Source organism: Aythya fuligula, chromosome 18 (assembly GCF_009819795.1).
Source record: "Aythya fuligula isolate bAytFul2 chromosome 18, bAytFul2.pri, whole genome shotgun sequence".
Lineage (NCBI taxonomy): Eukaryota > Metazoa > Chordata > Aves > Anseriformes > Anatidae > Aythya > Aythya fuligula.
Window position 1 is genome coordinate 9049367 of NC_045576.1, and position 23558 is coordinate 9072924.

Consider the following 23558-nt stretch of genomic DNA (forward strand, 5'->3'; position numbering starts at 1 on the left):
CCGTCCCAGATTTGCGGGTGGTGGGGATGGAGCAGGGTGAGGAAACCAAACCCCACGTCCCGCAGCAGGCTCCATCCCGCTGTATTCCCAGAGCCCCCCTCCCCGGCACGGACACTGCCCTCTGCAAACGCCCTCCCCCGGCCTCTGCAAAGCCTCCAAAATGCACATTTCATTTAGATTTAATGCAATAGTTGCCATGGTCAGTAAATACTACAACCGTATTAGTGCAGGATTAATAGCTGTGCCGTGGCCAAGTGTCTACTGCCTGATCCCGGCTGCGTGCGGGTGGCCGAGCGCCGGCTCCCCCGGCCCTGGGGGCACGGGGGGAGCTCCTTGAGCCATCCCTTGCTTGCTTTTCAGAAAGACCCCTTGTGGCTGAGGGTCCCAGGGTAAAGCAGTGACGTTGGTGCAGTGCTCCCAGGTGGGAGCTGCTCTCAGCACCATCCCGACACCGACCCGCAGGCGAGGGCAGAGCCGCTCACCCTGTCTCCAGCTTCCTTGGCACCCGCTCACGTGGAAAGTCGGCTTAAAAAAACACAAAATAACAACAACTGAGCAAGTGTTTGACAGCTTCAGCTGCAAATTCTGCTTTTCACGAACGTTGGCGGCGCTCGAGCTGGATGGCACGAACAGCTGGGTGGGGTGCGAAGGGGGAGCGAGGAAAGCCGGCCCCAGCACCCAGCAGTTCCTCGCACGTGTGGGGCTCCAGCCCCACGCCTCCCACCCCCAGCCCTTCCTTACATCTACCTGCCCTGAGCTGCCAGGGGCTCCTCTAACGTTTTGGGGCACAATGAGGCATTTCCATCACTCCAGCACAGCACCAGCGCTTCTCAACCTCCGCACCAGCACCGCTGCAGCCCCCAGCTACCAAAACTTGCCCGTTTATGCCCAAAATTGCAGGGATGCACGGGCTAATCGGCTGCTCGGGCATGAGCTGATGGGGTGCTCAGGTGTTGCCTAATTGGGTGCTCGGGTGTTGCTTAATTGGGTGCTCAGGTGTTGCCTAATTGCCCACCCATGCGTGCAGCAATGGGGCGCTCAGGCATGAAGCCATCGGCTGCCCGTGCAGGGAGCAGAAACCTCACTGGTTTCCCTCTCCTCGGAGGGGCTGGAAGCTGGGGGGGTGAACAGCATGCACACACAGCCCTGCAGGAATTTTGGGGTGGGAAGAGTCCCAGTTAGTGCTGACGGAGCCCTACAACACCCTCCTTGCTCTCCTTCCCCCAGACGCAGCATCGCAAGTGGCAAAGAGCTCCCACAGCCATCGGGATCACAGCACTGAAGGAATAAAAGCGGGGAGACCCTGAACCAGCCACCGATGGCACCACACCAGGGAACGTTAATTAGGGAGAAAGCCTCATTAAAACAGCGAGGGCAGCCCCCGGGGTGCGGGAGGGGGACGGGGAGCACACAGCGGGGCACAGGGGTGGCTGCATCCATGGGGACCCCAATGGGGCGCGAGGGGCTTCAGCCCCTGGAGTGCTGGTGGCTGCTGGAGAGAGGGGATGCACTGCTGTGTGCCCCGGCCAAGGGAGAGAGATGCAGATGAGGAGGTTTAAAAAATAAATAAAATGAAAAGGAAGGGAATCCCTGCTCCCCTCCCCGCCGTCTCGCTGGTGCCCCCGCTCCCTCCTGAGCAGCCTAATGACAAAACCAAGCGTTTGTGGGGAAAAAGTAACACACGGGGGCTGCTCAGTGCAGTTTGTGGTGGCTTTTTTATTTTTTTGGACAGCTCTGCAGCTGGAGAAGAGGGAGCAATTGAGGGGTGCTGCCTCCTGCCCCCCGAGCCTCCCCAGTGCGGCCCCATGTCCGTCACCAAACGCAGGGCAGCGCCCCAGGACCAAGTGCCACAACAGCGTTTGTTTGTCACGGAGAACCTCCCTTTTTTATTTATTCTTTGGCTGGTCAGCCCGATTAATCCTGACAGGCCCTTTGCAGCACATTTTTGCCCAGTGGCTGCTTACGGAGACGCGAGAACCAGCAGGAGGGTGCGGGATGAAGGCACCCCGTGCCCGCACCCCAGGGTCGGGGGCACCCACACGGCTCCACGGTCACCCCGGCCCCAAGCCCTGGGCTCCCTGGCTCTCAGCAATGCCCTCCTGGCACTGATCTGCTCCAAGAGCTCATGAGGATGGGAAGCATCGCTCTGGGACGTCACATCAACCCCACAGCAAAGGTGCCAAGCTGGAAAACAACCACCCAAAAAAAAAAAATAATCCCCCAAATCCAAAGAAGCAGCGCACAAGCAGCCGTCTGCTGAAGCCAGCAATTTTCGCCTGGGTTTCCAGAAACACTTCAGTTCTTAAACCAACGGGGAGGGGGGGAGCTCTCCCCTTCCACAAGCACAGAAAGTATTCACGAGATGAGGTGCAAAATTCCTCTCTGACTTCAAAAGGCGTTTCTCCTGGCCGGGTACCCCGAACCCTGGCACGACCCACTGGAAAGCTCCGAAGGCAGCCGCTGCCTTTTGCCATCTCCCAAAATCCCTTCGTAGGGGATTTGCTTCGTGGCAAGCACCAGCAGGGCCCCATCAGCAGGATGCGGGCAGCCCCCATGGGGACGGATGGGACCCTCAGTCCAGCCTCAGCTTTGCAGGGAAAGCTCAGAGGAAACCTCCCTTTTTGCTAACGCTGCCCCCAAGGCCAGTTGTGGGTTATTTTTTCGGCTGCCATTGGCTTTCCGCAAGCAGATGCAGGTGCCAGGACGGCAGTTTTTCCATCTGACTCCCATGCTAACACCGGGATTTGGGTCTCGTTTGCTTTCTTGTCCCTCTACGAGACGAGGCGAGCGCAGGTGCAGTGGAGGTGCCCCCCCAAAGCACCCAGGTGGTTTGGGGTGCTGGGGAACCGGGGCTGAGCCCCCCCAAAGGTATCAGGGGCTGTCCCGGCCAGCAGCACCTCTGCTCCCCGTGGCTCCCACCCACAGCAGCTCCTGCTTTGCACCCAGGCTGGCCATGGTTCTGTCCCCCCCCAGCTGGCCGTGCTGTGTCCCCCCCAGGCCCCAACGCTTTCCAGGAGGGGCTGAGCCATGGCCAGGAGCCCCCCAGCTCATGCCCAGCGTGACTTTCAGATGGGTATTCCCCCCCCAAACACATTCCCAGGTCCCAGCCCGGTGTCCATCCATCTCCTCCTCACCCTCCTGCTGGCAAACAGGGTGTCAGGGTGGGGGGGGGGGCTCACTGGCAGAGCAGCCCCCGCAGCTCCTGGGGCGAGGTGACGGGCAGGGAGCAGGCAAAGTTGCTGCAGAGGTAGGCGGTGGCTTTCCCGTCCTTCCTCTCCAGGGACGAAAGGAAAGGCAACTGGCGGTAGAGGAACCCGGCGCTGTCCCCGTCTGCCAACATCAGCACCTGCAGGAGAAGGAAAGGGAGAGCTGGGGGGGGGGGGCACAGCCGGCTGGTACCCCCTGTGCCACCCAAAGACAGGGGGGACAAAGCCCAGGGACCCGTGCTGTGGTGACATCCCCATGGGTGCAGTCTGGGTGTCCCCCACCAGCCACAGCCCCCCAGCAGCTCTGGAGGGGGGGTGATGGGGATGGGGGCAGCCCGGGATGAAGCCCGAGGCTGGAGGAGCTGTCCTGGGGTCAGGCACCAGCACCCGGCTCCTCGTGCCCCCCAGCTGCCTCCCAAAAAACTCAGCCAGCGCTGGGCTGGGGGCTCTCCCAGCTGCCGCAGGAGCAGCGGCGGGGCTGCCAGGATAATTAGCTTTTGCCGAATAAGAAAACATTTGTTAAAGCCTCAGGCCTTGCGGTCTAACAATGGGAACGGCCAGGAGCTGGCCAGGAGCCTGGCCCCAGCACGGGGACACGAGGGGCGAGCAAATATGGTCCCCGTGGGGGCTCTGGAAGCAGCAGGCGGGCACCGAGCGGTGCCTGGCCCAGCACCGAGGTGCTCAGCCCACCACCGAGGGCTGCAGATCCCCGACATCCCTGTCCTGCCCCCGCTGCCACCCCCCTGCCTGGCACGGGCTGCCCCTGCCCCGTGTCCCCAAGGGGGTGGCCGTGTCCCCAGCTCGCCCGTCCCGCCCCACGCACCCCCCCCCCCGTCTCCCCTCAGCCCCTGCCCTGTCCCAGCGCCGGCTCAGCCCGCGCTCCCTGCCCTCCTCCCTCCTCGCCTTTGTCTGGAATTAATTCCAGGAGTGATTAATTACCAATTCACGTCCAATCTGAAATTCATTATTCATTTTTCTCACATGCTCCCTAAGGTCCTCTTGCGGGGCCGGGATAAAGGCGAGCCAGGGAGCTCGCACGCCGCGGCTGAGGAGATAATGGGATCCTCCGTAATTACCCTAAAGACCATTAACGGGGCCGAGATCTCAACCGGGAGCGGGATCCAGCCTGCCTGGCCCCATCCTGCCGCCAGCACCCCGGCCCCACGGGGCAAACGCAGCCACGGAGATGCCAGCAAAGGGGTGGGTGGCATCTGGCCACGCTGATGGCCCTACAAGTGTCACGGGAAGCCAAGTGGGGTCCTCAGCCCCGGCAGCACCGCTGCATCCCCGCAGCAGCCACCTCCAGCCCCGGGCTCCTCCAGCCGCGGGTGCAGGTTCAGATGTAGCGGCTCCGGCGCCCTCAAAGCCGTTTTTACCATCGGCTTCTCATTACGGCCAGGCTTTCCATGTGAGGTTTGTAAGGAATTAATTACTGGAGCGACCTAATTAATTGTTTGTGTTCCCGCCGCCGAGGCTGGCCCCCGGCGCCCTGCCGGCACCGGGGAGCGGGGGCGGCGGGGACGCGGCGCTGACGTCTCCGCAGCCCCGGTCCCCAACGCAGCCACGTCCCCAGGGAGGTGACTCAGGGCTGCTCCCGCTGCCGGGCGGAGAAGGAGGGAGGAAGGAGAGGATGAGGATGGGAAAACGAGCAAGGAAAAGCCCTTTTTCCAGCCAACCCCGGCGGGCAGCAGCCAGGCTGCTCCTGCTGGTCCCAGCCTCGGCGAGGGTGCTGCTGAGCTCCTGGCTCTGCCCGAGCCCCCAAAGCCAGGCGCCCCCCACCAGGAGCCCGCTCGGATGGGCAGCAGCGGCTGCAGGAAGGCAGCACCAGGCTCCTGCTGGCAGCGCAGTGCTCTCCATGCCTGCAAACTGGGTCACTCGCTGTAATCCTTCCAAAGGAGAGGAATAAAGCGGGAGGAGGGCACACACGCAGCACCAGGAGCGAGGGAGTGCTGCAGGGGAGCTGGACGGGGTGCTGTGGGCAGAGGGGGCTCTGGTCACTGCACCCTGTCCTCCAACAGCACCACTAAATGCTGCTGGGAGTACACAGGACAGCCTCTGTGGGCTGTGCTGACAGGAGGAGAGGTGAAGGAAGCGCTGCTGACAGCTCAGCTCAGCACAGCTCTCCCCATTTGGGTTACAAAAACTGGGACTTTGGCCCCATTGCCAGCCTGACGCTGCAGCTCAGCCCCAGGTGCAGATGGAGCTGGCCCAGCAGTGCCACGAGCGCTGCCCCTCGACCCCTGCCACCTCTCTGCCCCAGGAGAGCCACGCAGGGCTCAGCCGTGCCCCTGCCACCAGGGGGACAGGACGGGAGGTCCCCAGGAGGGAGGAGGGACAGGATGAGGACAGGGCTGCTTTCACTACCTTGTTGGGGCTGAAGACAGAGTGCACGCAGCGAAGCATCTCTTTGGTGTCTTCTCCTTGGGGGTCTCCGCAGATCACCACCTGTCCAGAGACACCACAGATGGCAGAGATTTGGTCCCGGCGGGCTCTGGTGGCCCCAAAGCACAGCTCAGCAGCCCCGGCCCTACCTGTTTGAGGGTGTGGTGGAAGACGGCGGTGGCCCGGGCCATCTCTGGCAGGGCTAACGGGATCTTCTGCAGCCTCTCGGAGAAGGCGGCCAAGATCTGCCCGGCTTTTTCCACCCACTCGGCGTGGCCGGAGTAACAGGCAGCTCGGAGCAGGTTGGTGACGGTGACGGAGTTGGCGTTGGGCTCTGCTCCGTCCTGGTCTGCGGGAGGCACAGCAGCACCGTCAGCCCCACGCTGGGCATCGCCCCTGTCCTCCCCGGGGCACGGGCAGGTCCCCCAGCTCACCATCCTTCAGGCGGAGGAGCAGAGAGGAGTCGCCAGCCTCACTGGAGAAGTAGGCGAAGCCCTTGGGGTCCCAGAAGAGCTTGTCCTGCGTGTGCTGGAGCTGCAGGGCCCACTCCAGCCAGCTCTGGTCCAGGGAGGCTTCGTAGAGGTCAAAGAGAGCTTGGATGACGAAGACGTAATCCTCCAGGAACCCCTGAATGGGGACAGTGCTGCAACGGCAGGCGGGGAAGGACATCAGGGCCTCCAACCCTGCGGGTCCAGCAGGGCAGAGCCCTCCCCACCAGCACCTGTGATGTGGGATTTCCCTCCCAAGCTCAGCAGTGGCTGTGCCAAATCACCGCATGGCTCAGCCCCGGCTGAGTGCGGGTCCAGCAGCAGCACGGGAAGGCTCCTACCAGCTGGGCAGGCGAGGAATGCAAAAGATTTGACCTTAAACCCGTGGGCTGGGTGACACGCTCCGCACCACTGCTCACCTCTGCTCCACCGCGCTGTCCTCGCCCCGGTAGCAGCTCCGCAGCAGCCTCCCGCTGGCCGGATCGAAGAGGTGCCTGCGCAGAAAGCCGGCCGCCTGCGCTGCCCGGCTCACGTACTCCTGCCTGGCCAGCGCTGCCCCAGCCTGGGCAAAACCCGAGATCATCAGTCCTGCGTGGGCACAGGGACAGGCTCAGAGGGGCTGCGGCAGCAGGGAGCAGCGGGTGCCACTCGTTTTCCTTTAAATGATGCTCAGAGTGAAGCTCATCCCCCCTGATATATGAGGCAGGCCAAAGGCAGCTCAGCAGCTCTTCCACTCTCTTCCAACCACAGGGAAAGTCGCTCGCTACCTCCGAAGGGAAAGGAGGAGCACTGCAAGGCCAGCAAGAGCTGAGCCTCAGCTTGTGGGCAGGAACTGGGCTTAAGAAAGTCTTGCTGCCTGCAGCACTTGGCTCCACGCTGTAACTCCAGCTCAGGCTCCAGCCCCAGGAGCTGTGACCCTGCGGTTATCACCCGCTGCAGGACACTCGGACAGCCAGCCAGCCACCTGTGCTCACCCTGCTGACACAGCAGCGGGCACGGACCCGGGTCCTGAGCCCCCATCCCCATCCCCTGGCAGCCCAGCCGAGCAGGCTGCGCCACGCAAAGAGTTTTGCTGCTCTCTGCTGGCAACAGGGGAAGAAGAACAAAAAAAACAAATCAAACCCAAACCAAACCAACATCCCGAAGGTGCATGGGGCTGAGGCCCCCCCCAGGACCCTGCTCACCGTTCCACGAGGCCAACATCTTGGTGTCCAAGTGGGGCCGTGGCCGCTGTGCCCGGGCTGCCCGCAGCCTGTGCTGGCTGTCCCGCAGCAGGGCGCTGAGCCGGCCCTGCTCCAGCCCAAAGCGGGCGGCCGTCAGCTCCAGGGAGGACCGGATAATGAGGACATTCTTGCCCTTCAGCTCCTGGTGGGGGTCCTGCAAGGAGAGCCCCGTTCTAGGAACACCTCCTGGCCGAGCAGGGTTGGACCCGCGTGCCTCAAGTGGCTCTGATGTCCCCTGTGCGCAGCGATGCTCGCGGTACCGAGCAGGTCTTGGCTCTCCCTCACCTGCATGGGGCTCACGTTGCCGTCCTCCTTCACCCCGTAGTGGTGCATGAAGACATCTCCCAGGGTCGTCCCCTCAGCAGCCCCCTCGACCGGGTCGGGGAGGAGAGCCCGGATTTCCTCGGCCCCCCAGACACAGAAAGCCCCCTCTCGCTTCTCGCTGGATGCAGCAGTCGGGTAGGAATCCGCATCTTCTGCGCTGTAAAAACCTCCGGCCTGGGGAGAAAGCAGCAGAGATGTCCCAGCTGCTGGTACGACATCCCCGGTCTGCAGCACTCCATCATGTCCCAGACGGGGTGAGCGACCCCCTTCGCTTGGCCCAGCTCGGGGAAGCACCCACCTGGTCACTCAGATCCCGCGAGACGTAGAGCAGAATGTCCCCGGCAACGTCGGCGAAGAATTCATCCCCGGAGATCTGCGGGAGAGATGAGGCGGATGGCACTCTGCAACACCACAACGGGCACGGGGAGGAAAGAGACACAGCAAGATGTCACGGCCCCGACGGAAAGAGCTGGCAAAGGGGAGAGGCACGCCTGAATGTGCAGGATATGTTAAACATGGGGCTATTTGGGGTAAGATCTCTGACATGGATTACAGGCACTGGGTAGCAGCCCTGGATTTACACCACGGTCTGAGCAGCAGGACGTGGTGCTGACTCTTGCAGAGCCCAGCCAGAAAGGAGTTTCCTTTCCTCAGGGGCTAAGCTATCAGGGGCTCGTGCAGCGTTCCTGTCTGGATGAAGGGCAGTGGATAAAGGGGAGGATGGGAGCGCTCAGATGGGCAATGTTTGGGCCCCAGCCTTGAAGCTGCTCACACCCCAGCCCAGCCCGAACTCGGGGTGCTGAGCACACCCCACAGAGGAGCACGGCGGCCACACCTGGAAGGCTCTGCTGTAGGCAGCCGCCAGCTGCCCCTGGTCGTACAGCATCTTCTCGAAGTGAGGGACGTGCCAGTGCTGGTCGGTGGAGTAGCGGTGGAACCCCTGCAAAGACCGAGCAGATGTGTCCCCACTGCCCTCCTCCTGGGCATTCCTGGGGTTTATCCCCAGAGCTTTCCTCCTACCTGCCCAATGTGGTCATGAATGCCCCCGTGAGCCATCATCTTGAGGGTATGCAGAGCCATCTGCAGTGCCCGCGCCCCTTCTGGGGTGGCTCGGTGCAGGGCCCAGTAGGTGAAGAGGAAATTCAGGTTCACTGCAACACAGGGACAGAGCGGGAGGCTGAGGGCCGGGCTCTGCCCCCCGGCACGGCTCAGCTGCAGAGCCCAAACTGACCTGGGGTGGGGAACTTGGGGGACTCAGAGAAGCCACCGTACTCCTCGTCGTAGGAGTTGGAGAGCTGCTGGAAGCAGGTGGCCAGCACCTCCTCAGATGGCGGGGGTGACTGCTGGCCCTGCACGCGGATCTGGGACATGGTTAGCAGAGCTTCCAGGATCTTCTGGCTGCTCTCCAGAAGGCCATCTTTGTTCTGCCTCCACTGTGATGCAGGGAAAAAATCGGCACTTCAATTTTTTCCCTTTCTTTCTGCTTCATGCCCTGCCCCAAACTGCACCTTCAGCTCTCAGTGCCCTCCCCAGGCCAGCCCAAACCCACCCCCAGCCCAGCCACGGCTCTGACACCCTCTCTGTGCCACTGCTCCTCGTGCCTCTTCCCTCCTGCACCCCCAGAGTGATCTCTCCATTCCCCCTTTGCCTGAGCACTGCCTGCCCCGTACCTGCTCTGCGACGCGGAGCAGCAGAGTCCGAAAGCCAATGCGGCGAGCGCTGTCCTCAGGAGGAAAATACGTCCCCCCTGCGAAGGGCTTCAGGTCCGGAGTCAGCCAGACGCTCATCGGCCACCCACCTCCACCGCTGGTAGCCTGAAGGAGGCATCGGGGTGTGCAAAAACCCCACGTTGGCCCTCCTGGAGCAGGGCTACGAGCCTCGAAGGGAGAAGGGCAGAGCCTGCCCGCTCCTCCCCTACCTGCACGAAGGTCATGTACACTTTGTCCACGTCTGGCCGCTCCTCACGATCCACCTTTATGCACACGAAGTTCTCGTTCATAATCGCGCCGATCTCCTTGTTCTGGAAGGACTCCTCCTCCATCACATGGCACCAGTGGCAGGTGGAGTAGCCCACTGCAAGCAAGCCCACCCGCTCAGGCGAGGCCCCGAGGGGATCGCTCAAAGACGAGCCAGGCTGCTGCGTGCCCCCACAAATTGCTGTGGCAGAAAAGCCTCCGGCAAGCAAAGCACGGGCCATGCGTGCCTCCTGCTCCAAAGCTGAGGACTGAGGTGGCCAAAAGGCCCCTGGATGCAGCCTCCATACAGCCAGGGCCCCAAAAGCACGGGGCATCTCTTGCTGGAGGAGAATCGGTGCCCAGCATCCTCACCTGCACCACCACCCGCACGCAGCCTGGCTTATCTACTCCTTCAGGGGTGTTAAACGCGCCTTGTTTCTGCTCACCTGACAGAAAGATCAGCTTGTTTTCTTTCTTGGCTTTATCAAAGGCCTCCTGACCCCAGGGGTACCTGCGGAGGGGAGACAAGAAGGAAGTGGCGGGGGCAGAGCCTCTGGGCTCCTCTGAAGCTTCCCGAGAAGCAGCAGCTCGGGCACCCCAAGCACATCGGCCTCGGCAGAGGGAGGACGAGGCGGGGAGGCGAGAGGAGCTCTTACCAGTCCACGGGGTTGTGGGCGTGCTGCTGGAGGTAGGGGGACTTCTCGTTAATCAGGCGGTTGGTGTAACGAGGGGGGCCGGGCGGCCTGGCTCTCCCCGCTGTGGCCATGGCGATGCTGCCCGTCAGAAACAGGGACCTGAGAGAGGGATGGGATGGGCAGGAACACAGCCACGGCCCCGCTCGCTCCCCTCTCACCCCAAAGAGAGCCGTGACACCCCCAAAGAGACCCATGACACCCCCAGCCACCCGGGTGCCCCCTTTTGGGGTGACACGTCCCCAGCACGCTCCCAACCCTAAGCATTAGGGCAGAAGCCCCTCAAGGGGGTCCCCATCACCCCACACATTCTGCCATGGCTCTGCCCCCCCCCTCACAGCCCCAGCGCCCACCCAAGGCAGCATTTTAGGGCCGTGGGTGGTGGGGTGCAGTCGGGTGGCACGGGGGGGGCAGGAGGGGACCCGTGAGAGCCTGCTGGGGCTGGGGGCACCCGGGTTTGGGGATGGGGGGCTGCAAGTGGGGTGCAGGATGGGGGAGCAGGGGGATGCGGAGCCACGCAAGGTGTGGGGCTATAGGGACACGGGGAGGATTTAGGGGAACGCAGGAGCGGCGTGGAGGGCGTGCAGGCAGGATTTGGGGGAATGCAGGGAGTGCAGATAAACGGGGAGGATTTAGGGGAATGCAAACGGTGCGGGGGTGGGGGTTTAGGGGGCTGCAGGGGGCACACGCAGCATTTAGGGGAAATGCAGGGGGATGCAGAGGGAGCAGCGCCCGCAGCACGGGGCAGGATCGGGGCAGCTCAGCAGGGACGGGGGGCACATGGGGGGGTGCCGGGGCCGCAGCTGCCGCCCCCACCCCAAAAAAAAGTCCTGGTAGGGCCACGGCGGTGCCCAAGGGACCCGACCCCGGCCCCGCTGCCCCCACCCCGGTACCTGCGGGCCCTGCGCAGCGGCGCCGCGAACATGGCGGCGGGGGCGGGCCCGGCCGGGCGGGACGGGTCGGGCCCTAAAGCGGGGCCAAACCCACAAACAAGGCCCCGGGGCTGCGTGGGGAGCCCGGGGGGGGCTTCACAACCCCCGTACCCACCCCTAAATCACCCCCCCAAGGTGTAAAGAGGCGGCACGCCACAGCTGGGTGGAGAATTTTATTGTCGTACGGGCGCTTGATGGGGTCCTGGGTACAGCCGCAGAGCCCCCGGGACCGTGCACGCACCGAAGCGAGAACGCCTGCCGCCCCCCCACCCCCTAAATCCCCCTGGACCCCCCCCAAAATCCCCTGGATCCCCCCCTAACATCCCCGTGACACCCCCCGAGCCCCCCCCGCCTCCGCACCCCAACCCCAAGCAGCGGCTGCAGGGGTCGGGAGCTCCCGGTCCAGGCTCTGCTCGAGGCTCCCGGGGGGGGGCTCCAGGGATTTTTTTGGGGGTACAAAGTCCGCTGAGCACACAGGGGGTGTGGGGTCGCCCCCCCCGGCTGGTAAATAACACAGGTGACAGCAGAGCGGGGCCACGGGGCCAAGCGGAGCAGCGGCATCCAGGAGAGCGGGGAGAGCACGAAGCATTCGGGGGGACGAGATTTGGCGGGGGGGCGCACGTTTTGAGGGAAAAAGGAGCAGAAAGGGATAAGCTCCAAATCCTCCCCGTCCCCCGGGACCGTCCCATAGCACAGCCGGCAGCCCCGGGGGGCTCCATGCAAGCGCCGTGGCAAAAAGGGAGCAAGAGCGCGGGGCCGGCACCGGGACCCCCGCCCGATGCGCGGGGCCCCAAAAAACGAAGCCCTTGCCACGGGTCCTCCGCCGGTGGCTGTATTGGGGGCACCCCATGAGGCCGGGCTCCTCTTGCGGGTTCCATGCTGGCTGCCTGTGACCCCCCCACCCCAGCACGAGGCGTCCTCCGCTGCGGCGAGCGACCCGGCTGCCCTAAGGGTCTGTGCAGGAGGAAACGCCAAGGGGGCCATAACGGCCGGGGAAGGGGCGAGAGCCTACACGTGCTGCTGGTCTGGAGCCTTCAGAGGAAAGGGTTGAGGCCCCCCTGCGAGGCTGGAGGGGCCGGGGGGCCGCTCAGCGGCAGTAAGGGCTGCGGGAGGGTGCTGGGGAGCTCGGGGAAGGGGCCGGCGCCGGCCTGGGGGAAGGCACTGGCGGAGGCGGGGAGGGCGGCGGGGACGCTGCTGAGGGGCAGCGGCAGCGAGGCGCTGTAGGTCATGGCGTTGACGGGGAGGCCGGCGGGCAGGCCGGGCACGGGCGAGCTGGTCCGCATCTGGTTGAGCGTGGGTTTGGGTTGCTCGGCGAGGCTGAAGGGGTTGGTGGGGGACGGCGTGCTGAGACCTGCAAGGAGACAAGGGGATGCGTCAAGGCGAGGTGCGTCGAGGCGGCTGCGCGTCCTCCGCACCCTCCTCCTCCTCTTCGTCCTCCTCGGCCTCCACCCCGAGCGCCCTTCTGCCACCCAATGCTTTGGGAACCCCAGAGGCATGGCCCTGGCACCCCGGGACCTACCCGAGAGGAAAGGGTTGCGCGTCTTGGCTGCCTGCGGCGGCGCGACCAAGGAGTCCAGGTTGACCAGGGAGGAGGCGGCGGGGCCGAGGAAGGCCTCGGGGGTTTTACAGTCCTTCCGCTCCTTGCAGGACTCGGCCAGGGAGTCTGCCAGGTTGGTGAGGTCGAAGCTCTTCACCCCGTCCTGCTTGGTGCTGGGGAACAGGTCGCCAAAGGGGTCCAGCTCTGGGGCAGGGGAGACGAGATGCATGAGCCACCCGTGGGATGCCGACAGTGATGTGATGTCCTGCCCTCGTCACCCCCCGGGGCATTTAGGGGCACATCTTGCCAGATTGCAGCCTCTCTGCAGCAGGGCTGAGGCTGCGGCACCACGGGAGGCAGCAGGGATCGGGGACGGGGGTGCCCACAGGGACCGGGGCTACCCCCTGGGCTGCGGGGCACCCGAAGGCCACGGCACGGGTGGCTGCACGTGGGGACGAGCTTTGGCCATGCCAGCAAGGAGCCATGCAAAGATGCAGGAGCAGCTCCTGGCTGGAGGCAGGGACGGAGGAACGTCCCCTCCAGCCCAAATCGGCCCCTGCCCGTGTCCCCGGCGCTTACCCGCGGGGCTGCTGGACTTGGCCGAGGAGGGCGGCTGCGAATGCTCCGGCTCCGGCTGCTCAGCCGCCTCGGGAGGTTTTGCAAACAGGTCGAAAGTGTCCCCCCCTGCAGCTGGGGGGAAGAGGTGAGACTCCAGGAGGGGGGCAAGCGGGAAGGCGAGGGGTGGGAGACGTGCGGGCGTGCAACGGGGGCTGCGGGGACGGGGTCAGCAGCACCCACCGGCCCACGGAGACCGGGATGGGCAGAGCAGGAGCTTGGTCCCGAGCAGGCAGTGCCAGCCAAGGCAGCGGGGACAGGGCCACCAGGATGGAAACAGCACAAGGAGGCCGTTTTAACAACCAGCGCTTGCACCCAGGGCTGGTTCTGCTCTCGCTCCCCCTTAGGGACCAAAAATCAGGGCAACTCCCTGTGCGTTTGGGGCAGCGGAAACAGGACTGCCACGAGGTGGGAGGAAACAACGGAGGAGGAACCGAGAGCAGCACCGAGCTCTGAAACCCACGTTTTTCCTATAAACAGCTCCCCACCTGCAACGTGGCAGGTGCGGACAGCAACCGTCCTGTCTCGGCGGGCACGTAGGGGAGTTTCGGGGGGAGCACAGCCAACAGGTATCGGGGGTGGGGGCACCACCCCACTGCGGGAGCGCTGCGGTGGCTGCCACCCACTCCCATGGGAGGGCTCCGTTAACTGTGCCACGTTAATTAAAGCAGACTATTGCAGGCAGAGAGAGAGCCTAACGGTACCCTGAAGTCTTCAGCACACCAAGGAGCAGGCAGAGGTCCTGCAGGAGGTGCTCGCAGAGCTGGCTGCGGGACAAGGGGCACCCAGGACGGCAGCACCAGCCAGCGCCGTGCACGATCCCCAGCAAAACCAAATCCCTGCTCGAGGACTTACCAGGGTTAGGGGGCGGCTCAGCCACAGCAGCCCAAGGGTCGGTCGCTGGCGCAGCACCGGAGCCCTGGGCAGGAGGGGACGTCGTCCCCCAGGGGTCCCCGGGAGAGAAGCCAGAAGGGGCGGGCGCCTTCCCCCACGGATCGGTGGCAGCGGGGTGGAAATCCCAGGGCCCAGCAGGGGTTTGCTGGGACGAGGCGCTCGCCTGGGGCAGGGGCTCCCCGCTGCCAGCTGGCACTGGCACCCAGGGGTCTGTCGTGCCGGTCCAGGCTGCCGGCTCCGCTTTGGGTTTCACATCTGAAAGGAGATGAGGGGAACGGGGTGGGGGGCAGAGGGATGCTGAATGTTAGGGATGCACCCAGGGACTGTGGCTTCCCACCAGCATTGCCACCCAGGCATGCAGAGGATGGGGCAGAGGTGGGGGGAGAAGCCAAAGGTGCTGAACGGGTGGGAACTGGGCAGGGGCAGGGACTGGGGAGAGCGCCGTGCCGCTGCCCTGAGCTGTGGCAGACGTGGAGCAGCCCCTACCTGGCACGTCCCACGGGTCCACAGACGTGTGGCTGGAGGGGGCTGGCACCGGCCCGAATATATCTGCCAGCTCCAGGATAGAGGACTGCGAACAGAACGGGAATAAAGGCGTAAGGGAAGCACAGCACAGACCTGCCGGCCCAGCCCAGGGCCACAGCGTCGCTCGGGAGCTGCATGTGCGGCCACCCAGGGCCCTGGTGCTTCACCTGGCTTTTCTTCATCTTATCCTCTTCCTCCTCTTCCTCCCCACCCTGGGCAGTCTCCTCCAAGGCTCTCTGCAGCAGGGAGTTCTCCCCTTGCCAAGCCCTCACCTCCTGCGGGGACAAGGGACGGGGCCGTGAGCGGGACGGGGCCCCCCAGCCGACACCTCCTCCAGGAGACAGACCCGGCGCAGGAGCTGCCACCGCATCCCCAGAAAGTCCCAGCATCCGAGCAGGGGTAGCTCCTGCGGGGCCGAGCCCACCGGGAGAGCACGCAGCGAACGTCCCCGCAGGAGCAAAAGCGAAGCAGGTGCCAGAGCGGGGCCGGCAGCGGGGCCGGCGGCCGCAGGAGGCAGAGAGAAGCCCAAGTGCAAGAGAGAGGAGCACCCGGGGCTGCGGGGCACAGGTACCTTCTCGTGCTCCTCTTTGCTCAGCGCGAGCGCTAGCTGCAATTGCCTTTCTTCGTCTGTGCTGGAAAGTGGAGGAAGTGGCTTCTGCCAACAGAGGAAATGGGGTGAAATTTCAGCTGGGCCTCAGCTTGCCGAGCGGCTCGGTGGTCGCCGTCCTTGCCACCAGCCTCCAGCAGCCCCTCGCCTACCTGCGCAGCGTGCCCAAGGGCTTGCTGCAGCCCCCAGCTCTCCAGCCCCCGAGCAGCCTGGGCTCAGGAGTCCATCCTGTCCCCTCCTTTGGGGTACGGACACTCAGACCCGAGGCAGTTTTTGGAGAGGGGCCGTCCCCACGCCACCACGGCAGCCCCAATCGCCGCCACACCGCGCTCATCCAGGGCTGGGAGCGGGGATGCCTGGTGGGGGTGTGCACGTGCACGGCCGTGCACGCGTGTGCAAGCGTGTGCACAGCCCAGGGGGGCTCCGAGAGGCAGCGCTTTCGAGAGCATGTTCCTACAGAGCTCATCGCAGCAGCGAGTGGAAGCTATAAATACTGCATTTCCAGGACTAAAATAGGGATACGCACATGCTGTTCAGCCTCCAGAAGAGCCACCAGGCAGGGGAAGGCAGGCAGCGGCAAGCACTGCCTCTGAAGCGTGTCCCCTGCCCCGGCAGGACCGAGGACGTGATGCTGGGTGCCAGCCCCCCAAGGACACTGCCCACGTCCTTGGTGTGCCCGGCCGTCCCCGCACGGGCTGTGCCAGCCGGCGGCAGTCTCAGCCGGTGTGCAAATAAAGCCGTGCCCAAAGAAAAGGGGCAGGAAGGAGAGGGGACAGCCCTGGGGGAGGCTGCACAGCTGGGGCTGGGGCTCGTTTGCTGCCCGCATCCCCGCTCGGCTCTGCCAGCTGGAGAGGAGCAGCCGCAGGCGGAGGCAGCCGTGCCCCATGCAGCGGGACGTATCGCCTCCCGACCAAGGCGAGAGAAACAGGACCAGAAGACCTCGGTGGATGAGGGCAGCTAGGTTTGGTGTCTCAGCCTTGGTGCTGTCCCTGCAGGCATGAGGACGGGCAGCATGGACAGCCGGTGCCCCCGCTGCCTGCTGGTGACTGGGATGCAGGCACAGCACAAGCAGCCCGGTGCAGTTGTGGGTCTGTGCACAGCCCTCGTGCAGCCCCATACCCGCTGTCCTCCACAGGGGCTGAGCCCCCACAGATAATCCTGGGTGTGGGGCAGACCCCGGCCCCACGGCCCTACCTTCTCAGCCTCCTCCCGACTCATGGCCAGGGCGAGCTGCAGCTGCAGCTCCTCCTCGCCCGTCGTCTGCGGCCTCGCTTGCTCCAGGTCAGAGGCGAACCGTGGGGATGAGGACGATGCTGGGAGAGAAACGAAGACGAGGTGAAGGAGCAGCGTTGGGACATCAGGGAGGAGACCAGCCACCAGTCCAACAGCCTCCCTGACCCCATCCACAGCTCCACAGGTGGTTTCCCCAAGGCCCATACCCCCTAATTAACACCTGCGACCACAAACGAGCTGCACACCGCAGCCGAGCATCGCCACCAGCACCCCAAAAAGCGGAGGGGGAGCGCTGGGGTGGGCGCAGCAAACCGCACGCAGCTCCCACCTCGACCCGCACGCAGCTCCCACCTCCTCCCCGCCGGGAGCACTCACAGTTGAAGGAGGAGGGCGAGCCCCGCGTCCGGCCGTAGTCGTCGCCGTAGGGCGATGCGCGGCGGCCGTAGGCGGCCTGGTGGCTGCCGCTGCCCATGCCCTCCAGGGCCATGCGCTCCTTGGTCTGCAGCGCGTGCGCCCGCTCCTGCTTCAGCCGCTCCTCGTCCTTGAGCAGCGCCATCACCTGCTTCACCTTCTCCCGGATGTTGATGCCCTGGTCCTTGCCGTCGCGGTCGACGTACTGGAAGTCCTTCAGCGTCTGGATGGTGTAGAGGTTCTCCCGGCACTGGTGGGTCACCTTCTCGGAGCCGGTTTTGATGAGGTAGTCCAGCAGGGTGAGGGCTTTGTAGACGTGGCGCCAGTTCTTGCCGCTGTCGTTCAGCCGCCGCCAGATCATGCCCATGACCTCGGCGAAGGCCACCGTGTTGAAGGTGAGGTCGGCGATCTCCGACATCAGGGAGCTGGGGGGCCCCCAGGGGTCGTTGGAGGTGGCCTCCCGCACCTTGATCTCCGCCTCCGAGTAGTTGTGCACGATGTTCTTCACCTGACGCCGCAGGGCCGAGGTCGTCATGGCTGCGCCCTGCCCGGGGCCCGCCGGCGGCGAGCGCTGCTGGCGGGGAAGGGACGGGCGCTCACGGCCTCACCGGCACCTGCAGCGGGGAACGGGGACGCAGAGACCTCAGCACCAGCCCCGTGCCACCAGAGCCCCCTCCCAAAGCCCTCAGCCGGCACCGAGGACGCTTCTCAAGGTGCAAGGGCCCGTCGCCACCGCGTCTGACGCTCACCGAAAGCAGGAGGGATGCAGGATGCTCAGGGTGGAAAAAAATATCTTAGAGAAAACCGATACCTAGCACTGCAGAGCTGCCAAGAGATTTGGCTTCGGATTCAGCAACATTTGGATGAGCTTTTACCAGGCGCTTCTGCTGCGACGAGCACCCACCTGCAAATGGCAGCTCCCTCCCCCAGCCCCAGGCTGCCTCCGGGCCCCAGCCCCCTGCAGCGCACGGCCTGGGGGCTCCCCTGCACCCCCCCCCCGAGGCTCCCAGCGCCGCCAGGACAGGCTGGGCGAAAATAAAGGCCTGGCGTGACTCAGAGCCTGCCCTGACAGTTTTGCTGAGCAAACTTGGTGATTTTGCTTCTGGGATGGAAACACGTGCTGCTGCAGGGTTGCTAAATCAGGGGGCTACCCCGGCGCCAGGCCAGCAGACAGGGCGGGTAACCCAAAACCCGCTGCAAAATCCCCAGATCCTGCCCGAGCCTACCCTGTGCCCATCTCCTGGCACGGGTGGCTGCTGTCGAAACGCGCCCACGAGGCTCCCGGCTGACTTTTCCCCGCATCCCCTTCCTGTGGGGAGGCCACGAGGCACCCGTGGGCACCCTGACGCTGCTGCTTGTCACCACGGGTCCCTGCCGTGCCACCAACCAGGGCTGGAAGGGCCGGGAGTTGCCCTGGGCCCTTGCTGCTGGGAAATGCCCATCCTTCACCAGCCAAACCACGTGGCTCGTCGTTGTCCCATTTTCCTGTGACCCCACCACAGCTCTGTGCCCTGCTCCACGCTAGCCTCACCCACGGGGCGGTCAAACACCACGACCCTCATTGCCTTGGGGGATCAGCAAAGCCAAGAGGCAGAGAGGCTGGAAGCAGGCCCTCCTCCGCCGGGCTGGGAGCTTAGCTGCTCAGAGCTCCCACCCCAAAACTCACCGGCAACGCTTCCCCGCTCCGCGATAAGGCTGCCGGGCACAGGCCTATCTCCCCTGCCCAGCCACGAACGCGGCCGCTGATTACCGGTGCCCGTCCCAAAACCCGGCTCACGACGCCGGCACCTCCCTGCACCGCAGCCACCGCGCCGTGGCCGGCCTCACCGCCGGCACTGGGCTCTCCAGCCGCCGCAGAACCGCACCGGGGCCGTGCCGACGTGCCCACGAGCCACGCACGGCACCCGCCGCGCTGCCGTGCAACCCGTGCAACCGGTCCTGCACCTCCTGCTCCGGCGGGACGGCGGCACCGCGGCACCGCAGGCGACGTCCCCGTGAGTCAGAGCAGCCTGGCACCGCCGCGCTCGCAGGCGGCCCGGGTTTCTCTCCCCCGGCGCTTCCCTGTATCGATGCCCTTTCGCAACGCCACTGCTCGGCGCGGCCTTTGGATCCCACCAGGAGAGCCTGGCTCGGGCGGCCGCGACGCTGCTGGCGCGGAAATGCCTTCGGGACGAGGGCAGCGGCGCGGCAAAGTCCTCCGGGACTTGGCTCCGTGCTCTGCTTTCCACCGCCACCCAGCAGGAAGATAAAGTCACGCTTTCCAAAGGTGCCACCGGCCCAGCAAACACCGGCGTGCCCGTCCATCGGCCTCCGGGGAGGGATGTCACCTCCTGTCCCCAGCGGGTCCCCCCCTAGCCTGGGAGAGCCCCAACCCAGTGCCACCGGCTCCGGCACCGCTCGTCCCGGCCGGAGACCTGGTCCCAGATGGATTTCACCAGGCTTCTGCGAAGTCTGCGTGGATAGAGCTGGGAAAAGGGGTTGGGACAGCGGGTGGAGGAGCACGGCCCTGGCTGGAGCGCTGCCAGCGGCGTTGGAAGCAGCGGGTTTGTACCCAGCCCGGTATCCCCCCGGAATATAAAGGCAGTGAAACAGAAGCTGTGCAGGAGATAAGGCAGCAGAGCCCGGCAGCTCATATGGAATTACTGCAGTGACCTTGAGCTGGAGGCTGCCAGGTGGGAGAAGGACACCGGGGGCTGGGGACAGGTCCCCATCGCCCGCGTCCCGGCGCAGGGCACTGCGGAGGAGAAGGGGATGGGGAGGGAGGGGGGGGGACACAGGGGTAGGGGGGGTAGGAACGGGGTCAGGGGGGAGCAGGAAGGGCTGGGGGCACCCGGAGGGGGCACGGGCAGAGGGGACAGGGGCTGGGGGCACCCGGGGGGGGGCTCGCTGGGTCCCCGCTCAGGTGCGGGGCTGGGAGGGCGCAGCGCCCGAAATGGAGGCAGAGCCCCCCGGCGGGCAGCACCGGCGGCTCCAGGGGACCGGCGGGGACCGGCGGGGACCGGGACCCTCCCCCGGTGCGCAGCGGGACCCCGGCACCCCCTGCACCCCCCTGCACCCCCCGGTACCCCCCAACCCCATCCGGGCCCACGGCGGATCCGCATCCCCCCCCCCCCCTTGCGCTCCGCACCCCCTGCGGATGCTCGGGGCCGTCCAGAACCTTCCTCCCTCTCTCCCTCCCTCCTTCCTTTCCTCCCTCTTACCTCGGCCAAGCCCCGCCGTGCACGGAGGGGGCCGGCACCGGCACCGGCACCGGCACCGGGACCGCGCACCGGGGGCCGGGAGCGCGCAGGAGGCGGCCGCAGCCCTCCCGCTGCCTGCTGCGCGCCGCCGAGCTGCCGGGCAGGCTGGGCAGGTCCCGGCTGCCCGCCTTAACCCCTTCGGGGCCGAGCGAGCCCCGGCCCGGCCCCCTCCAGCCCTTTAACGTGGGTGTCCCCCCCCCCCTCCCCGTGTCCCCGAGACCCTAAAATCCGAACTAGCGCGCTCCCCCCCCCCTCGGGGTTGGGGGATGCGGCGCCGAGCCCCTGCCCCGCCGCATGCGGGAGGCGGGGATGCTCTAAATGCTCAGTCACTGCCCCTCGCTGGCAGGCTGCCAGCTCGTTTTTTTTATATATATATATTTTTATATTTTTTTTTCCCTCCCCCCTTATTTTTAGACAGGAACCGGCCATCCCCAGGCTTGGAAGCGCCTCCCAATGATGCTGACCTCCCTCCCTCCCCCCCCCCCAGCAATGCAGCTCCCTCTCTGGTACCCAAGGCCGCCGCCGCTGCCCGCTGCAATTTGAGTTCGGCAAAATTTTTGCCCGGGATCTAAATTTGGAGCGGCTTCTTCCCCTGCTCCGAACAGCTCCCAGAGCCTGGCTCGGGGAGAGAGGGAGGCATCAGATGACATTACAGAATAAGTCATGTCTCTCGATTGCTTCAGTGCCACCCCCACTCTCCCGGCCTCTGCCTTCCATTTTAATCAGTGACAGGCCTTCAAGTAGTACGGATATATATAATCTTTTTTAATATCACTGCCATTTGCCATAACAGAAAGCATCTCCCGGGTGCCGAGGCATTGGGGAGGGGATCACACCCCCCCGTTGTTTCCCCCACCACGGAGCGGACCCATCTCACCCTGGGCCCTGCCTCGGGTCACGGGGAGGAGGCATCAGGGAGGCCTTGGGCTTCCAGGGGCTTTGTGGATCTCCTCAGCCCAACTTCCCCGACAGGCTCAGGCCAGCTGAACACGCACCCAGTCCCACCCCCGGCTGTGGCCTGTGGGAAGAGCACTGCCATGGGGTCAGGCAGGAGAGCAGCCGGCCAGGGCAACCCCAAAGGAAGGCTCCCACCGCCCCGCTCCTGGGGATTTCTCTCTGTTTTCCACAGCTCAGCAGGGGCAGAGGGCCCAGCAAGGCAGCTTGATGCCCTTCAGGCACTGCCTTTTCCTCTTCCTGAAGAAAACATCCTACAAGCAGCAGCAGAGCTGTGCACACATAGGGCTTGTTGGGTGGTCTGCACCCTCGTGTAGGAAGTGGTGAACCAGCGAGGCTCTAAAGCTGATTTTTTCCATCTTTGGGGCAAGCTGGCTGCTCACCCAGGCCCCTTCTACAAGTGAGAACCTTCTGGAAACGTGCTGTCACCTTCCACACGTTTTCCTGGAAACTCCATCCCAGCCTAACAGCGATGGTGTCTCCAGGCCCCGCATCACGTGTTGGTTCTGGTATGCAGCACACAAGGCCAGGGAGGTCGCTCACCTCAGTTACATAGCAAAGAGCAGGAATTATTAACACTAATACAAATAGTGCCCGCATTTGGGGGAGGAGGAGGAGCGCTCTCCTTGCTAGGACGGGCACGATGGGGCCTGGAGCACCCCCGCGTCCTTCAGCACGCGGGGCTGACCCGCTCACCAGGCCTGAGGCTCCAAACACAGAGCCCACAGCTCAGCTCACAGCAGGCCCGTAAATGAGGGGTATACGTGTTTCTAAGGGTGTGTTTGGGAAGCTGGTTCTATCTTCACCCCATTTCCAGTCACGTAACTTGCGCCAATCAGTGTAAAAAATAATAACGGAGCTGGCTCAAAGATACAGCAGCCAGGGCGCAGAATGTTGCACTTGTTGGCCCAGCCCAGCCCTTCCCCTGCTCTGTTTGTACATTGTCCCCAAGGAGGTTCTTGTCCAAGGCTGTAAGAGGCACTGGCAAGATTTATGACAAAAAAGTATAGACTATTCCCAGCACGCAGATTTGTTCTCCTTTGCAGAAAATCTTATGCCACCAGCCCCAGGCCTCCAGGCTCCTCCCTTGGAACGGGAAGGAGAGAACAGCGTCTGACATCCTTCCATCCGTTAGTATGTGACTAAAGGGACATTTTCTTTTATCTGTTTTCTTACTAGCAAGATTTTCTGGGAGCAGAGGTATGTGTGGAGCCTGGTTTCTATAGGCTGGACCAGATGCACGGGCTTTGCCATCTTTCAATGTGAGACTGCCAACTAGAAGCATTCCTGCCTCTGAGACAATCACGTTGTCTCTGTTACGTGCAGACTGCCTCTTGTCTAGAAGACAGATGGCTTGAGCTGTTTGAGTTGGGCATATTCACAAGCTGATAATGATCTCCAGGGAGGCAGGAGCTATTGTCAGAGCCTGTGAGACACACCCCAACTTCAGGCCTTTTTCCTCTCTGATTCTCAAAATGTTGCTGAAATTCTCACTCCAGTAATGCTGAGCAGAGACATTCCCTTTGTGGTTCTGTGCCCGCTACGCCAGAAGAGGCTCTGTCCTTCCACAGAAGCCAAATGCTCCTTCTCGCCCTGCTGAGAGAGAGCACTTCAGAACATGAAAGGTCTCACCTGGCCAGCAGAACAAAATAAGCTACAGATTTTCCAGGAGCTGAGGGAAAGAACAGACACATTCTCCAGAGATAGCAAAGGAGTTAAAACAAGAAACAAAAAGAAAACAACTCTGCACAAGGAAGTTATTTTGTACTGCATGTGGCTCTGAGACGCGTGTCGGTGTGGTTTCCCATGTAAAAGAGCACGTGCCTGAGGCACACATGCCTGGTGTAACCGTGCAGCCATGTACAGAATTTGTAACAGTAATGCTTAGCATGGATATGAATCTGCTGTCTAAGAACCTCAAAGGTATCATGAACCTCAATTAATAATCTACATTGATGTCATTTATTTACAGGGCCAAAGCCTTTCTGGGGAATGCTGTCCAGCTGCTTGAGCAGGAAGGCTGCACTTCACCCACGTACGGTGCCAGGTCAAGGGAGACCCTGCTTGCCCTGCCTTGGAAGTCTGCTTCGACCCAACCCCATCAGCAGAGCAAACAACATTAAGAACGGGTATGTTTCCACAAAAAAAAAAAAAAAAGCTCCATTCCAGATGTGAAGCACAAGGAAACCCAGACAGAAAGGGGTGATAAGCAGAGATGCACACGCAGGCTGATAGAGACAGGAAGGGTGGCTCTAACACAAGGCCCAACCCTGCTCTCCATATTTATAGCATGAATTTCACTCATTTTAATTCAGGAGCGATTAGTCTTGGAAGCAAGCAA

At 63.7% G+C, this 23558-nt stretch overlaps 2 protein-coding genes and 1 long non-coding RNA gene across 7 annotated transcripts; 1 reads left to right on the forward strand and 2 right to left on the reverse strand.

Moving 5' to 3' along the window:
• Nucleotides 1–1732: 1732 nt before the first annotated feature.
• SPATA20 (spermatogenesis associated 20) lies at nucleotides 1733–11195 on the reverse strand. 2 transcript variants are annotated; one of them, XM_032199969.1, is made up of 17 exons: nucleotides 11164–11195; nucleotides 10235–10372; nucleotides 10025–10089; nucleotides 9542–9696; nucleotides 9294–9437; nucleotides 8855–9056; nucleotides 8644–8774; nucleotides 8459–8563; nucleotides 7922–7996; nucleotides 7585–7797; nucleotides 7261–7453; nucleotides 6496–6664; nucleotides 6023–6231; nucleotides 5738–5937; nucleotides 5571–5651; nucleotides 3135–3346; nucleotides 1733–2184 (listed from the first exon to the last, which is right to left on the reverse strand). In XM_032199969.1, exons 1-16 carry the CDS (start codon nucleotides 11193–11195, stop codon nucleotides 3176–3178), a joined length of 2283 nt encoding a protein of 760 aa, XP_032055860.1. In that variant the 3' UTR covers nucleotides 1733–2184; nucleotides 3135–3175. The 2 variants fall into 2 exon arrangements, with proteins under 2 accessions (XP_032055860.1, XP_032055859.1); XM_032199968.1 differs by having other exon boundaries at nucleotides 1733–3346.
• A 336-nt stretch (nucleotides 11196–11531) lies between these two features.
• Nucleotides 11532–20287, reverse strand: EPN3 (epsin 3). 4 transcript variants are annotated; one of them, XM_032199999.1, is made up of 10 exons: nucleotides 20225–20287; nucleotides 16989–17638; nucleotides 16575–16693; nucleotides 15345–15428; nucleotides 14941–15048; nucleotides 14735–14819; nucleotides 14210–14503; nucleotides 13319–13429; nucleotides 12722–12943; nucleotides 11532–12553 (listed from the first exon to the last, which is right to left on the reverse strand). In XM_032199999.1, exons 2-10 carry the CDS (start codon nucleotides 17557–17559, stop codon nucleotides 12237–12239), a joined length of 1911 nt encoding a protein of 636 aa, XP_032055890.1. In that variant the 5' UTR covers nucleotides 17560–17638; nucleotides 20225–20287; the 3' UTR covers nucleotides 11532–12236. The 4 variants fall into 4 exon arrangements, with proteins under 4 accessions (XP_032055890.1, XP_032055891.1, XP_032055892.1 ...); XM_032200000.1 differs by lacking the exon at nucleotides 20225–20287 and adding an exon at nucleotides 17836–17853; XM_032200001.1 differs by lacking the exon at nucleotides 15345–15428.
• On the forward strand, nucleotides 19539–23374 carry LOC116496738. The gene is made up of 2 exons (XR_004254037.1): nucleotides 19539–19696; nucleotides 23190–23374. It is a non-coding gene; the product is annotated as an uncharacterized LOC116496738 (long non-coding RNA).
• Nucleotides 23375–23558: the final 184 nt, after the last annotated feature.

Excerpts from the sequence above, each read along its gene's own strand:
- SPATA20 (XM_032199969.1), bottom strand. The coding sequence starts at position 11,195 with ATGTTCGCGGCGCCGCTGCGCAGGGCCCGCAG. Across the intron at positions 7,798-7,921 it reads CGCGGGATCTGAGTGACCAG|GCCGGAGGTTTTTACAGCGC; the intron begins GTGGGTGCTTCC and ends CTTTCTCCCCAG. Across the intron at positions 5,652-5,737 it reads TCCACCACACCCTCAAACAG|GTGGTGATCTGCGGAGACCC; the intron begins GTAGGGCCGGGG and ends GTCTCTGGACAG.
- EPN3 (XM_032199999.1), bottom strand. The coding sequence starts at position 17,559 with ATGACGACCTCGGCCCTGCGGCGTCAGGTGAAGAACATCGTGCACAAC. Across the intron at positions 13,430-14,209 it reads TGAGCCGCCCCCTAACCCTG|CTGCAGGGGGGGACACTTTC; the intron begins GTAAGTCCTCGA and ends TCTTCCCCCCAG. Across the intron at positions 12,944-13,318 it reads CAAGTCCAGCAGCCCCGCGG|AGCTGGACCCCTTTGGCGAC; the intron begins GTAAGCGCCGGG and ends CCCCTGCCCCAG.